General features: G+C 44.3%; 1 protein-coding gene across 1 annotated transcript in view; it reads right to left on the reverse strand.

Annotated features, from left to right (window-relative positions):
* Positions 1-13,312, reverse strand: part of LOC129862417 (voltage-dependent calcium channel subunit alpha-2/delta-1-like) — a 123,884-nt gene that overhangs the window by 103,474 nt on the left and 7,098 nt on the right. Inside the window, exons 2-3 of the mRNA XM_055934078.1 lie at positions 1,598-1,679; positions 939-1,055 (exon numbers count right to left, since the gene is read on the reverse strand). Coding sequence (XP_055790053.1) covers positions 939-1,055; positions 1,598-1,679 — 199 coding nt within the window. The remainder of the gene's footprint in view (positions 1-938; positions 1,056-1,597; positions 1,680-13,312) is intronic.

Raw genomic sequence — 13,312 nt, forward strand, 5'->3', positions numbered from 1 at the left:
AGGTCAATAAGGGACAGGTCAATAAGGGACAGGTCAATAAGGGACAGGTCAACAAGGGACAGGTCAATAAGGGACAGGTCAATAAGGGACAGGTCAATAAGGGACAGGTCAATAAGGGACAGGTCAACAACATCCCAGGGATAAATGCTGGACCAGGGGTCATGGGTTGACAAACACTGCAGCTAGCACAGCAGTACAATGTATCTATGACATATAAGATGGCTTTGGAATACAAACCATATGCATATTCTATACAGCAGAAGATGAGAAAACTGTGTCTCTGACCCACTTTTGTTCAAAGGAACACACACACACACACACACACACACACACACACACACACACACACACACACACACACACACACACACACACACACACACACACACACACACACACACACAAACACAGAGATAATCTCCCCAGGGTCAAACCTCTCATTATAATAAACTGTGGTGAGCAGAGATCTAAGTAGCTGTGTTCTTTTCCTCTTTCTAACTTCCCAACCTGCCTCTCACACTGACATGTCCATACAGCCATACAGACTATCACTCCTCTCTGTTGACAACCTGCCCCTCACACTGACATGTCCATACAGCCATACAGACTATCACTCCTCTCTGTTGACAACCTGCCCCTCACACTGACATGGTCTTCTAACCATTCCCTGGGCCTGGCCTATATTGTCACATCTCACCTCAGCTTTTTACAAGTGGAACCTAACAGACAGTACATAAAGCCCCCCATAAGACTCACATCAATGTGTTTACAAGATTACCTATGTTGGGTACACCCAAGAGTCAATGTGTCATTCAATGTGTCATTCATTTCAACATTTAATTTCAATCAAGGCTCAATCTCACTTGATTCAACAGCTCAACTAGTCATCAGGCCCTTGATGTTGGGTGTACTTGAGGAGCATAGAAACACTGTCTTACCTCCAGAGCTGCAGCCCTCTTCAGTAGCAGCTGTTCTATATTCCTGGCTGCCCTAGCCACTAGTTCCTCAGCATCATTCGACTCTACTGTGTACAGGTTCTGGTTGTCCAGAAAGATCTACAGACGGACATACAGACAAACAGAGAGAGAGACAGAGAAACAGAGCGACCGACACAGAAAGAGAGAGAGCGACAGAAAGAGACAGAGAGAGAGAGAGAGAGAGAAATAGAGCGACCGAGAGACAGAAAGAGAGAGAGAGAGAGAGAGAGAGAGAGAGAGAGACAGAGAGAGAGAGACAGAGAGAGACAGAGAGAGAGAGAGAGAGAGAGAGAGAGAGAGAGAGAGAGAGAGAGAGAGAGAGAGAGAGAGAGAGAGAGAGAGAGAGAGAGAGAGAGAGAGAGAGAGAGAGAGAGAGAGACAGAGACAGAGACAGAGAGAGAGAGAGAGAGAGACAGAGAGACAGAGAGAGAGAGAGAGAGACAGAGAGAGAGAGAGATGATGTAAACTGGTTACATTTACTGTATGTAACAGTCTGAAAAAGATGAGTCCCTTGATAGTAGAGGTTCATGTTTGATGTTATGCAGTGACCACTACGCACTGTAAAATGTTATGAAATGTTAGGTCACCTCTGTGTGTGGCTGTGTGTGTGTGTTTTGTACCTGTGTGAGGTTCTTCCCGGCGCTGGCCATGTCTGCCAGGGTCACCAGCTCTATCTGCATCTGATCCACCCATTCCTTTATTCTATAGGACAAGAGAGACGCACAAACAACCAATCAGATCACAAAAACAGACACCAAACATCCCATACCAGTAGTTCAATTAAATAACTCCCTCTTCAACTAAATTAACCAGTGTTTATGTTACTTGTAGCTGCCTATCCTCAGCCAAAATCAATGCCAATCAGATAACTTCAGATGGTTTCAAACCTAATATAACCACATCAGACGGCTTCCACAAGAATGGAACATGGCATCACCTGTCCAATCAAATGCGCAACAATCACTAATACAATGTCACTCGATAAGATCACTGGCATAGCCGTCAACACTGCCAGAGCTAATCAGATCATTCTCTCAGGGGTTAAGGAAAAAGTCAACCAATCAAATACTTATTACTTGGTTCACACCCAATGTCAACCAATCAATTATGTATCACTGGGTTCAAACACAAAGTCAGCCAATTAGATTACTTTCTCAGGGGTCAGAAACAAGGTCATCCAATCAGGTAGCTGTCTCAAGGTGGGTCAGACCAGTGAGAAACAGTGATGTGTGTGGACAGGCACTCTACAGAACTCTACCTGTGTGTGTGTGTGTGTGTGTGTGTGTGTGTGTCGGAGTGAGTGAGTGTGTGTGTGTGTGTGTGTAAGAGTGTGAGTGTGCGTGTGACAGTGTCAGAGCGAACTGCGACCAAATGGCTCCTCTCCATATCAAAGAGCTGCAGAGCCAAAAGTTCACTGACTGTCCTCTTGATAATATCATTATTGACATCCCTCCCTCCCTCCCTCCCTCTCTGGATCACATTGTAGGTATATCTCCTGACACCCCGAGGACAGCAATAGAGGAAATTCTAAATGATCAATACAAATAAAATAATCTATAAATTACAGAATCAACACTAGAGCTTCAAACACCAAAAAATACAATAATTCAATCAAAACAGTTGCAATTTTAATAGTCCTAAACTGCCCTAGAGTCACCAGAGTTAATATGTAGGGGAGTTTGTAGGCTATTCCAAAAATGGGGGCACTAAAACTGAAGGCGGATTTACCTGATCGGTACGTACTAGTGGAACCTCAAGAGTTAACCATCCGGGTTTGGTGTCTCGTAGTTGAACATTGTAACAGTGAGGTAGGTCGGCAGCGTGTGTAGTAGAGCTGTTAACCCAACAGGAGCTAATAAAGTGATCCATGGGACTTTCATGAGGACCAGCCAACCTGTTGATACCTGTGATAACTGTCACCTGTGATAAAGCGAAGGGGGCTACAGTAGATGGCATCCAACGGTTTAACCTGTCTGGGACTGGGGTTCCGCTAGCGGAACTCCTCCCACATTCCACTGAAAAGGCAGAGCGCGAAATTCAAAAAAAATATTTTTTAGAAATATTTAACTTTCACACATTAACAAGTCCAATACAGCTAATGAAAGATACAGATCGTGTGAATCCAGCCAACATGTCCGATTTTTTAAATGTTTTACAGGGAAGACACAATATGTAAATCTATTAGCTAACCACCTTAGCAAAAGACACCATTTTTCTTTGTCCACCATTTTTTATCAACACCAGTAGCTATCACCAATTCGGCCAAATAAAGATATTGATAGCCACTAACCAAGAAAAAACCTCATCAGATGACAGTCTGATAACATATTTATTGTATAGGATAGGTTTTGTTAGAAAAATTTGCATATTTCAGGTAGAAATCATAGTTTACAATTGCACCCACCATCACAACTCGACTAGAATAAATACAGAGAGCAACGTGTATTACCTAATTACTAATCATAAAACATTTCTTAAAAATACACAGCGTACACTAATTGAAAGACACAGATCCTGTGAATCTAGACAATATTTCAGATTTTCTAAGTGTCTTACAGCGAAAACACAATAAATCGTTATATTAGCATAGCACATGTGCAAACATTACCCCAGCATTGATTCACGGCAAAAAGAGAGATAGCATTATCACCACCAAAATGTATTAATTTTTTCACTAACCTTCTCAGAATTCTTCCGATGACACTCCTGTAACATCATATTACAACATACATATAGAGTTTGTTCGAAAATGTGGATATTTAGCCACCAAAATCGTGGTTATACAATGAGAAAAGTAGCCAAGCTGGTCAGAAAATGTCAGGCGCCATATTGGACAGTGATCTAGTCTTATACATAAATAATCATAAACTTGACTAAAAAATACAGGGTGGACAGCGATTGATAGACAATTTAGTTCTTAATGCAATCGCTGAATTACATTTTTTAAATTATCCTTACTTTTCAATACAGGTTGCGCCAAAGCGAAGCTACACCAAAGAAAATGGCGGCATAAGCGTTTAACATTTTTCGACAGAAACACGATTTATCATCATAAATAGTTCTTACTATGAGCTGTTCTTCCATCAGAATCTTGGGCAATGAATCCTTTCTCCGGTCTAATCGTCTTTTGGTCGAAAGATGTCCTCTTGTCCCGTCGAAATGGCCACTAACATTCACCATGCACTCGAAAAGTGCCCAGCTCCTCAAAGTGCGTCACACAGAAATGTCATAAAATCGCCCTAAACGGATATAAATTGCTATAAAACGGTTCAAATTAACTACCTTATGATGTTTTTAACACCTATAACGAGTAAAAACATGACCGGAGAAATATTACTGGCTAAACAACAGCTTGGAAGGAGGCAAGTCCGACGTCCATCGTGCGTCAGGCGCAGAGACGAAAAGAAAGCTACTTCCGGTCATTGGTGTTTTATACAGGCCCTGATTGCGCAATCGACTCCATTCAAAGTGTCACCCCTTACTGACATCTAGAGGAAGACGTAGGCAGTGTTTGTATCCTCATAGCATTTACAGGCACATTACAACTGACCTGGGAACAGGGGCCAAGATTTCTGAAATCTCACTCCATGTCAGGGAAAGTGCTGTAGAATGAGTTCTGTTTCACTCAGAGACATAATTCCAACGGTTATAGAAACTAGAGAGTGTTTTCTATCCAATAATAATAATAATATGCATATTGTACGAGCAAGAATTGAGTAGGAAGCCGTTTAAATTGGACACGTTTTCCAGAAAAAGTGACAACAGCACCCCCTGTCCTCATAGTCATGGCTGCTGCATTCCGATGAACGGAAAGTTGACTGTACAATCTGCTTCCTGCTGTTTAGGGAGAGCCATGATCTATTTCTATAAAAGAAGCCAACTTAAATCTCACCTTATCTAGCTCAACCTCAAATTATTGTCAACCCAAAAGCCCAGATATTTATTGGTGGGAACCTGCAGCACAGTGATTCCTAGGAGCTTAGTAATACACACACGTATGCACACACACAAAACACACATTGAAAGAGAGACAGAGAAAGAGAGAGAGATGGCGTGAGAGAGAGAAAGAGAGAATCAGGACCATTAATATTGCATGCACAAGGCTGGGGGTTGGAGTGGGATGCAGACTCTCTTATTGTCATTCATTGTCACTCACAGACCCTGCCATGAGCCTCCCTGACGGCCAGGGGAGAGACGCCACACACACATACACACGAATAGGCACACACACACACGAATACGCACACTCACACAAACACATACACAGAGCAAGAGACAAACACATACACACACAAACAAACACATACACACAGAACGAGAGACAAACACATACACACACACAAACACATCTGTTTGTGTCATTTGTCATTTGTTCATAACACAGTCCCTGAGAGTAATGAGTGTAAAGCTGGTTACTTGAATGTGTGCAGAGGATTGTGACTAGGGAGAGGGGAAGACACAAAGAGGGGCTGGGGGGTAAAGGATGCCTGCTCTGGAATTTGTGTGTGGATGGGGAAGTAAGAGAGAGAAGACTGGGGGAGTGAAAGAGGTGAATATGGGGTGAGAGGAGGTGAGGTATAAGGAAGAATCGTGAATCCCTAAATGTCTCAGTGGACTCATCTTGGATGAGTTTCATTGCCAAGTCACAAGTATACCAAATTTCAGACACCTAATCTGCCTCTCTTCTCCTCTCTATAGTACATAAGCTCTAAAGCCCTTGAGCTCTGAGCAGACAGTGTGTGTGTGTGTGTGTGTGTGTGTGTGTGTGTGTGTGTGTGTGTGTGTGTGTGTGTGTGTGTGTGTGTGTGTGTGTGTGTGTGTGTGTGTGTGTGTGTGTGTGTGTGTGTGAGAGTGTGTTTATGTGTGTGTAAGTATTCCTCACTAGTGTTGCCAGCCTCATTCCATCACAGAGTCTCTCCACAGCACAGCAGATTTGTGAATGGTTTGATGATATGATCTGTTTGGCACACATCTCCATTCAGACCACATTCAAACTCATCCACTGTGTGTGTGTGTTACCTCAGCGCTGCTCTCTTCTTATGTTCCCCTAAATGAGGCATGTAATCCTATTAAAAGGCCAACACAGGATTACAACAATAGGAGAGTGGGAGGGAGCGAGGGAGAGAGAGAGGAGGGGGAGAGAGATTGAGCTTCCCTATTAAGTCCAACAATTTCAAGCAGACAACCTAAGAAAATGATGGTTTGATGAAGAATGCAAAAACCTAAGAAATGAATGGAGAAACCTATCGAACCAAAAACATAGTGACCCAGAAAATCAGAGCCTACGGCTTCACTATGGTGAATCACTAAAACAATACAGAAATACACTACGGAAAAAGAAGGAACAGCACATCAAAAATCAGCTCAATGTAATTGAAGAACGCATAGAATCGAATCACTTCTGGGAAAATTGGAAAACTCTAAACTGACAACAACACAAAGTGTTATTTATCCAAAACGGAGATGTATGGATAAACCTCTTCTCCAATCTTTTTGGCTCAATAACAAAGAACAAATGGCAAAAACATACACATGATTAATTGCAAATCTTAGAATCAGCTTGTCATGTACTGACCATAGAGAGCCTTTTTATGTCTCTATTTGGTTTGGTCAGGGTGTGATTTGGGTGGGCATTCTATGTTATTTATTTCTATGATTTGTGTTTCTATGTTTTGGCCGGGTATGGTTCTCAATCAGGGACAGCTGTCTATTGTTGTCTCTGATTGGGAATCATACTTAGGCAGCACTTTTTCCCACCTGTGATTGTGGGTAGTTACCTTTGTTAGTGGCACTGTTAACTGTTAACTTCTTGGGGATAGGGTGCAGAGTTTTCACTTATGGAAAAATAGTGTGCCCAATTTCAACTTTGTTCTACTCATCCCCAGAATATAAGATATGCATATTATTAGTAGATTTGGATAGAAAACACTCTGAAGTTTCTAAAACTGTTTGAATCATATGTGTAAGTATAACAGAACGTATATAGCAGTCAAAACCCTGAGGACTAACTTTTTTTTTTAAGTCACTGTCTGTTCAAGGAGTTATTAGAGGCAGGCCAGAATTTTAATCACTATAATCGCAGTTCCTACTGCTTCCACTGGATGTCGCCAGTGTATGGAAAAAGATTAAGGTTAATCATTTGAACAGTCTGAAAGAAAAACATCAGGAAGTAGAGTGACGTCTGGTGTTTTTGTTTGATTGTTGCGCAAGACTTGAAAAGTACCGTGAGTTTGTTTATCTCCTATATTGAAAACAGATTGACCCGTCTTCAATTTGATCGATTATTAACGTTTACAAATACCTTAAGTTGTATTACAAAAGTACTTTGAAATGGTTTGGCAAAGTTTAGAGGCAATTTTTTTGATATTTTGTCGTGACTTTGCGCAAATTGAACGCTGTTTTTGTCTGGTACAACGGCGCCAAATAAATTGACAATTTGGATATATATGGACGGAATTAATCGAACAAAAGGACCATTTGTGATGTTTATGGGACATATTGGAGTGCCAACAAAAGAATCCCGTCAAAGGTAATGCATGTTTTATATTTTATATCTGCGTTTTGAGTAGCGCCGGCATGGTTGAATAGGCTACACTCTCTTGTTGACATTTTGCTATCATCAGATAATAGCATCTTATGCTTTTGCCGAAAAGCCTTTTTGAAATCTGACATGTTGGCTGGATTCACAACAAGTGTAGCTTTAATTTGGTATCTTATATGTGTGATTTAATAAAGTTTAATTTTATATAATTTTTTGGAATCTGGCGCTCTACATTTTAACATGGCTGTTGGGACGCTAGCGTCCCGCTATCCCAGAGAGGTTAAGCTTCACGGTCGTTCCTTCGTTTCTTGTTTGGTTGGTGACATTAAAATAAAAGTAAAATGTACGCTCACCACGCTGCACCTTGGTCTCCTTCCGACGACGGCCGTGACAGAACTACCCACCATCAAAGGACCAAGCAGCGTGGCCAGGAGGAGCAGGGATCCTGGGCACGGGGGAAGAGAGAGTGGAGAACATCTTGGACATGGGAGCAGGTTATGGCAGGGGACAAAACCCTGCCATGGAAACAGGCGGAAGTAGCGAGGGTGGAACGACAACGATACCAGGAATCACGGCAACGAAGCAGGCACGAGAGGCAGCCCCCCAATTTTTGGGAGGGTGGGGCACACGAGGTGATTGGCTGAGACAGGCTGGAGACCTGAGCCAACTCCTCGTGCTTACCGTAGGGAGCGTGGTACTGGTAAGGCACCGCGTTATGCGGTGGAGCGCACGGTGTCTCCAGTGCGCGTTCACAGCCCGGTGCGCTACATTCCAGCTCCCCACATCGGTCGGGCTATAGTGGGCATCCAGCCAGGACGGACGGTGCCGGCTCAGCGCATCTGGCCGCCAGTGCGTCTCTACGGACCAGGATGTCCTGCGCCGGCTATGCACACTGTGTCTCCGGTGCGCCTGCACAGCCCAGTGCGTCCTGTGCTGGCGCCCCGCATTTGCCGGGCGAAAGTAACCATCCAGCCAGGACGGGTTGTGCAGGCTCTACGCTTGAGACCTGCAGTGCGGCTCCACGGCCCAGTGTATCCTGTGCCCGCCCCACGCACCAGGCCTCCAGTGTCTCTCCAGCCCAGTGAGTCCTGTGCCTGCCTCACGGACCAGGCCTCCTGTGTGTCTCCCCAGCCTGGAGAGTCCTGTGCCTGCTGCACGAACGAAGCCTCCAGTGGTGATCCATGGCAACGAAGCCTCCAGTGGTGATCCATGGCGCGAAGCCTCCAGTGATGATCCATGGTACGAAGCCTCCAGCGATGATCCATTGCACAGAGCCTCCAGCGATGATCCATGGCACAGAGCCTCCAGCGATGATCCATGGCACAGAGCCTCCAGCGATGATCCATGGCACAGAGCCTCCAGCGACGGCCTCCAGTCCGGAGCCTCCAGCGACGACCGTCAGTTTGGTTTTGTGGGTTCCCAGTCCGGGGCCCGCAGCGAAGGTTCCCAGTCCGGGGCCAGCAACAAATTGAGAATGAATGCCAAATTCTGCAAAAAAATCCTTTGTTTACAACGTAAAACACTAAATAATGCAGTAGAGCAGAATTAGGCCGATAACCGCTAATTATAAAAATCCAGGTAAATAGACGTTAAATTCTACAACCACCTAAAAGGAAGCGATTCCCAAACCTTCCATAACAAAGCCATCACCTACAGAGAGATTAACCTGGAGAAGAGTCCCCTAAGCAACCTGGCCCTGGGTCTCTGTTCACAAACAGACCCCACAGAGCCCCAGGACAGAAACACAATTAGGCCCAACCAAATTATGAGAAAACAAAAAGACAATTACTTGACACATTGGAAATAATTTTTTAAAAACAGAGCAAACTAGAATGCAATTTGTCCCAAAACAGAGAGTACACAGTGTCAGAATAACTGACTACTGTGACTGACCCAAAATGTAGGAAAGCTTTGACTATGTACAGACTCAGTGAGCATAGCCTTGCTATTGAGAAAGGTTGCCATAGGCAGACATGGCTCTCAAGAGAAGACAGGCTATGTGCACACTGCCCACAAAATGAGGTGGAAACTGAGCTGCACTTCCTAACCTCATGCAAAATGTATGACCATATTAGAGACACATATTTCCCTCAGAGTACACAGATCCACAAATAATTACAAAACAAATCCAATTTTGATAAACTCCCATATCTACTGGGTGAAATAGCACAGTGTGCCATCACAGCAGCAATATTTGTTACCTGTGAAGAACAAACACCATTGTAAATATAACCCATATTTATGTTTATTTATTTTCCCTTTTGTACTTTAACTATTTGCACATTGTTCCCCACTGTGTCACAATCTGATTCCACGCTTCAAGACTGCTTCGATCACGTGGATTGGGATATGTTTCACATTGCGTCCAACAACAACATTGACGAATACGCAGATTCAGTGAGCCAGTTCATTAGAAACTTAATTGGCGATGTCGTACCCACAGCAACTATTAAAACATTTCCAAACCAGAAACCATGGATTGATGGCAGCATTCGCGTGAAACTGAAAGCGCGAACCACTGCTTTTAACCAGGGCAAGGTGACCGGAAACATGACCGAATACAAGCAGTGTAGCTATTCCCTCCGCAAGGCAATCAAACAAGCTAAGCATCAGTATATAGACAAAGTAAAGTTGCAATTCAACGGCTCAGACACAAGAGGTATGTGGCAGGGTCTATAGTCAATCACGGACTACAAAAAGAAAACCAGCCCCTTCGCGGACCAGGATGTCTTGCTCCCAGACAGACTAAATAATCTTTGCTCGTTTTGAGGACAATACAGTGCCACTGACACGGCCCGCTACCAAAACATGCAGACTCTCCTTCACTGCAGCCGACGTGAGTAAAACATTTAAACATGTTAACCCTCGCAGGGCTGCAGGCCCAGACGGCATCCCCAGCCGCATCCTCATAGCATGCGCAGACCAGCTGGCTGGTGTGTTTACGAACATATTCAATCAATCCTTATCCCAGTCTGCTGTCCCCACATGCTTCAAGAGGGCCACCATTGTTCCTGTTCCCAAGAAAGCGAAGGTAACTGAGCTAAACGACTACCGCCCCGTAGCACTCACTTCCGTCATCATGAAGTGCTTTGAGAGACTAGTCATGGACCATATCACCTCCACCCTACCTGACACCTTAGACCCACTCCAATTTGCTTACCGCCCCAATAGGTCCACAGACGACGCAATCGCAACCACACTGCACACTGCCCTAACCCATCTGGACAAGAGGAATACCTACGTGAGAATGCTGTTCATCGACTACAGCTCAGCATTTAACACCATAGTACCCTCCAAACTCGTCATCAAGCTCGAGACCCTGGGTCTCGACCCCGCCCTGTGCAACTGGGTACTGGACTTCCTGACGGGCCGCCCCCAGGTGGTGAGAGTAGGTAACAACATCTCCACCCCGCTGATCCTCAACACTGGGGCTCCACAAGGGTGCGTTCTGAGCCCTCTCCTGTACTCCCTGTTCACCCACGACTGCGTGGCCATGCACGCCTCCAACTCAATCAAGTTTGCGGACGACACTACAGTGGTAGGCTTGATTACCAACAACGAGGCGGCCTACAAGGAGGAGGTGAGGGCCCTCGGAGTGTGGTGTCGGGAAAATAACCTCACACTCAACGTCAACAAAACAAAGGAGATGATCGTGGACTTCAGGAAACAGCAGAGGGAGCACCCCCCCCTATCCACATCGACGGGACAGTAGTCGAGAGGGTAGTAAGTTTTAAGTTCCTCGGCGTACACACCACGGACAAACTGAATTGGTCCACCCACACAGACAGCGTTGTGAAGAAGGCGCAGCAGCGCCTCTTCAACCTCAGGAGGCTGAAGAAATTCGGCTTGTCACCAAAGGCACTCACAAACTTTTACAGCGCACAATCGAGAGCATCCTGTCGGGCTGTATCACCGCCTGGTACGGCAACTGCTCCGCCCACAACCGTAAGGCTCTCCAGAGGGTAGTGAGGTCTGCACAACGCATCACCGGGGGCAAACTACCTGCCCTACAGGACACCTACACCACCCGATGTCACAGGAAAGCCATAAAGATCATCAAGGACAACAACCACCCGAGCCACTGCCTGTTCACCCCGCTATCATCCAGAAGGCGAGGTCAGTACAGGTGCATCAAAGCAGGGACCAAGAGACTGAAAAACAGCTTCTATCTCAAGGCCATCAGAATGTTAAACCATCACTAACATTGAGTGGCTGCTGCCAACATACTGACTCAACTCCATCCACTTAAATAATGGGAAATGATGTAAAAAATGTATCACTAGCCACTTTAAACAATGCCACTTAATATAATGTTTACATACCCTACATTACTCATCTCATATGTATATACTGTACTCGATACCATCTACTGCATCTTGCCTATGCTGTTCTGTACCATCACTCATTCATATATCTTTATGTACATATTCTTTATCCCTTTACACTTGTGTGTATAAGGTAGTAGTTGTGGAATTGTGAGGTTAGATTACTTGTTGGTTACTACTGCATTCTCGGAACTAGAAGCACAAGCATTTCGCTACACTCGCATGAACATCTGCTAACCATGTGTATGTGATAAATAAAAAGTTGATTTGATTTGTATATAGACATAATATGACTTAGAAATGTCTCTATTATTTTGGAACTTGTGTGAGTATAATATTTACAGTGATCCCTCGCCACTTCGCGGTTCACTTATCGCGGATTCGCTATTTCGCGGATTTTCATAATGCATTTTTTATTTTTTTTTGGTGCATTGTGCTCTGCATTCTGATTCGCTAAAAACTCACTCCCGCTTCTTGTATCAAAACATGCTACGAATTGGACACGAGAGATGAGGAGGAAGGACTAACGCTTGGTCGCTTAGCAACCATGGTGCGAATGGCCACTGAACTTAAGCGAGTAGCTGAGGAATGGGACCCTTTGATGAGCCGTTCATTACAGTTCTCCAACGTAATCGATGGTGGCATGTCGGTGTACAAGGATCTTTTTGCAAAGAAGAAAAAAGAGCGACAACAGCTGCCTATCACTATGTTCTTCTCCCGAACAAACACACCTGCACCGCGGGCTTCAGAAGAAGAGAACACTGCAGAGCGCAGTCAGGATGCAGCGGCCCAGTCTGAAGAGCAGTGAAACGGCCTACACGTGAGTCACTGTATTTGTATACATGTAATAGTTGCAAATTGTAAAAAAAAAAAAAAGTTTTCTATTTCGCGGATTTCACTTATCGCGGGTCATTTTCGGAACGTAACCCCCGCGATAAACGAGGGATTACCTGTACTGGTAACTTTTTATTGTTTATTTCACTTTTGTTTATCCACTTCACTTGCTTTGGCAATGTAAACATATGTTTCCCATGCCAATAAATCCCCTTGAACTGAATTTAATTCAATTGAGAGCGAGGAGCTACTAAGTTGTGGTAAGGTTTTTACCTCTCAGCTTTCATGTGGCCAAAAGCCTCAACATTTCAAGAAACAGTAAAAGTACGACTGTTTAAGTTCTGTATGCATGAGTTGTTCTATTTGTATTGTTAATCATCTCCAAATCAACCCTACATGTACAAGTGCATATATGTCAAACTGACCAATCCAGACCCAGCTCTGCTCCATTAATGTATAGTCAGTGCAGTTTGTCTGAGTTGGCAGGGGTGCTCTGCTCTGGTCATAGAGATATAACTACTGTAACTTCTAAAGTCAGCACAGAATAATTACCAATACACACACACAGCAACTGGGTCAGATACTGCCCTAAATTGTTCCACACACAGAGAGATAGAGAGAGATAGCGAGAGACA

The sequence above is a fragment of the Salvelinus fontinalis genome, chromosome 9 (genome assembly GCF_029448725.1).
Source record: "Salvelinus fontinalis isolate EN_2023a chromosome 9, ASM2944872v1, whole genome shotgun sequence".
Lineage (NCBI taxonomy): Eukaryota > Metazoa > Chordata > Actinopteri > Salmoniformes > Salmonidae > Salvelinus > Salvelinus fontinalis.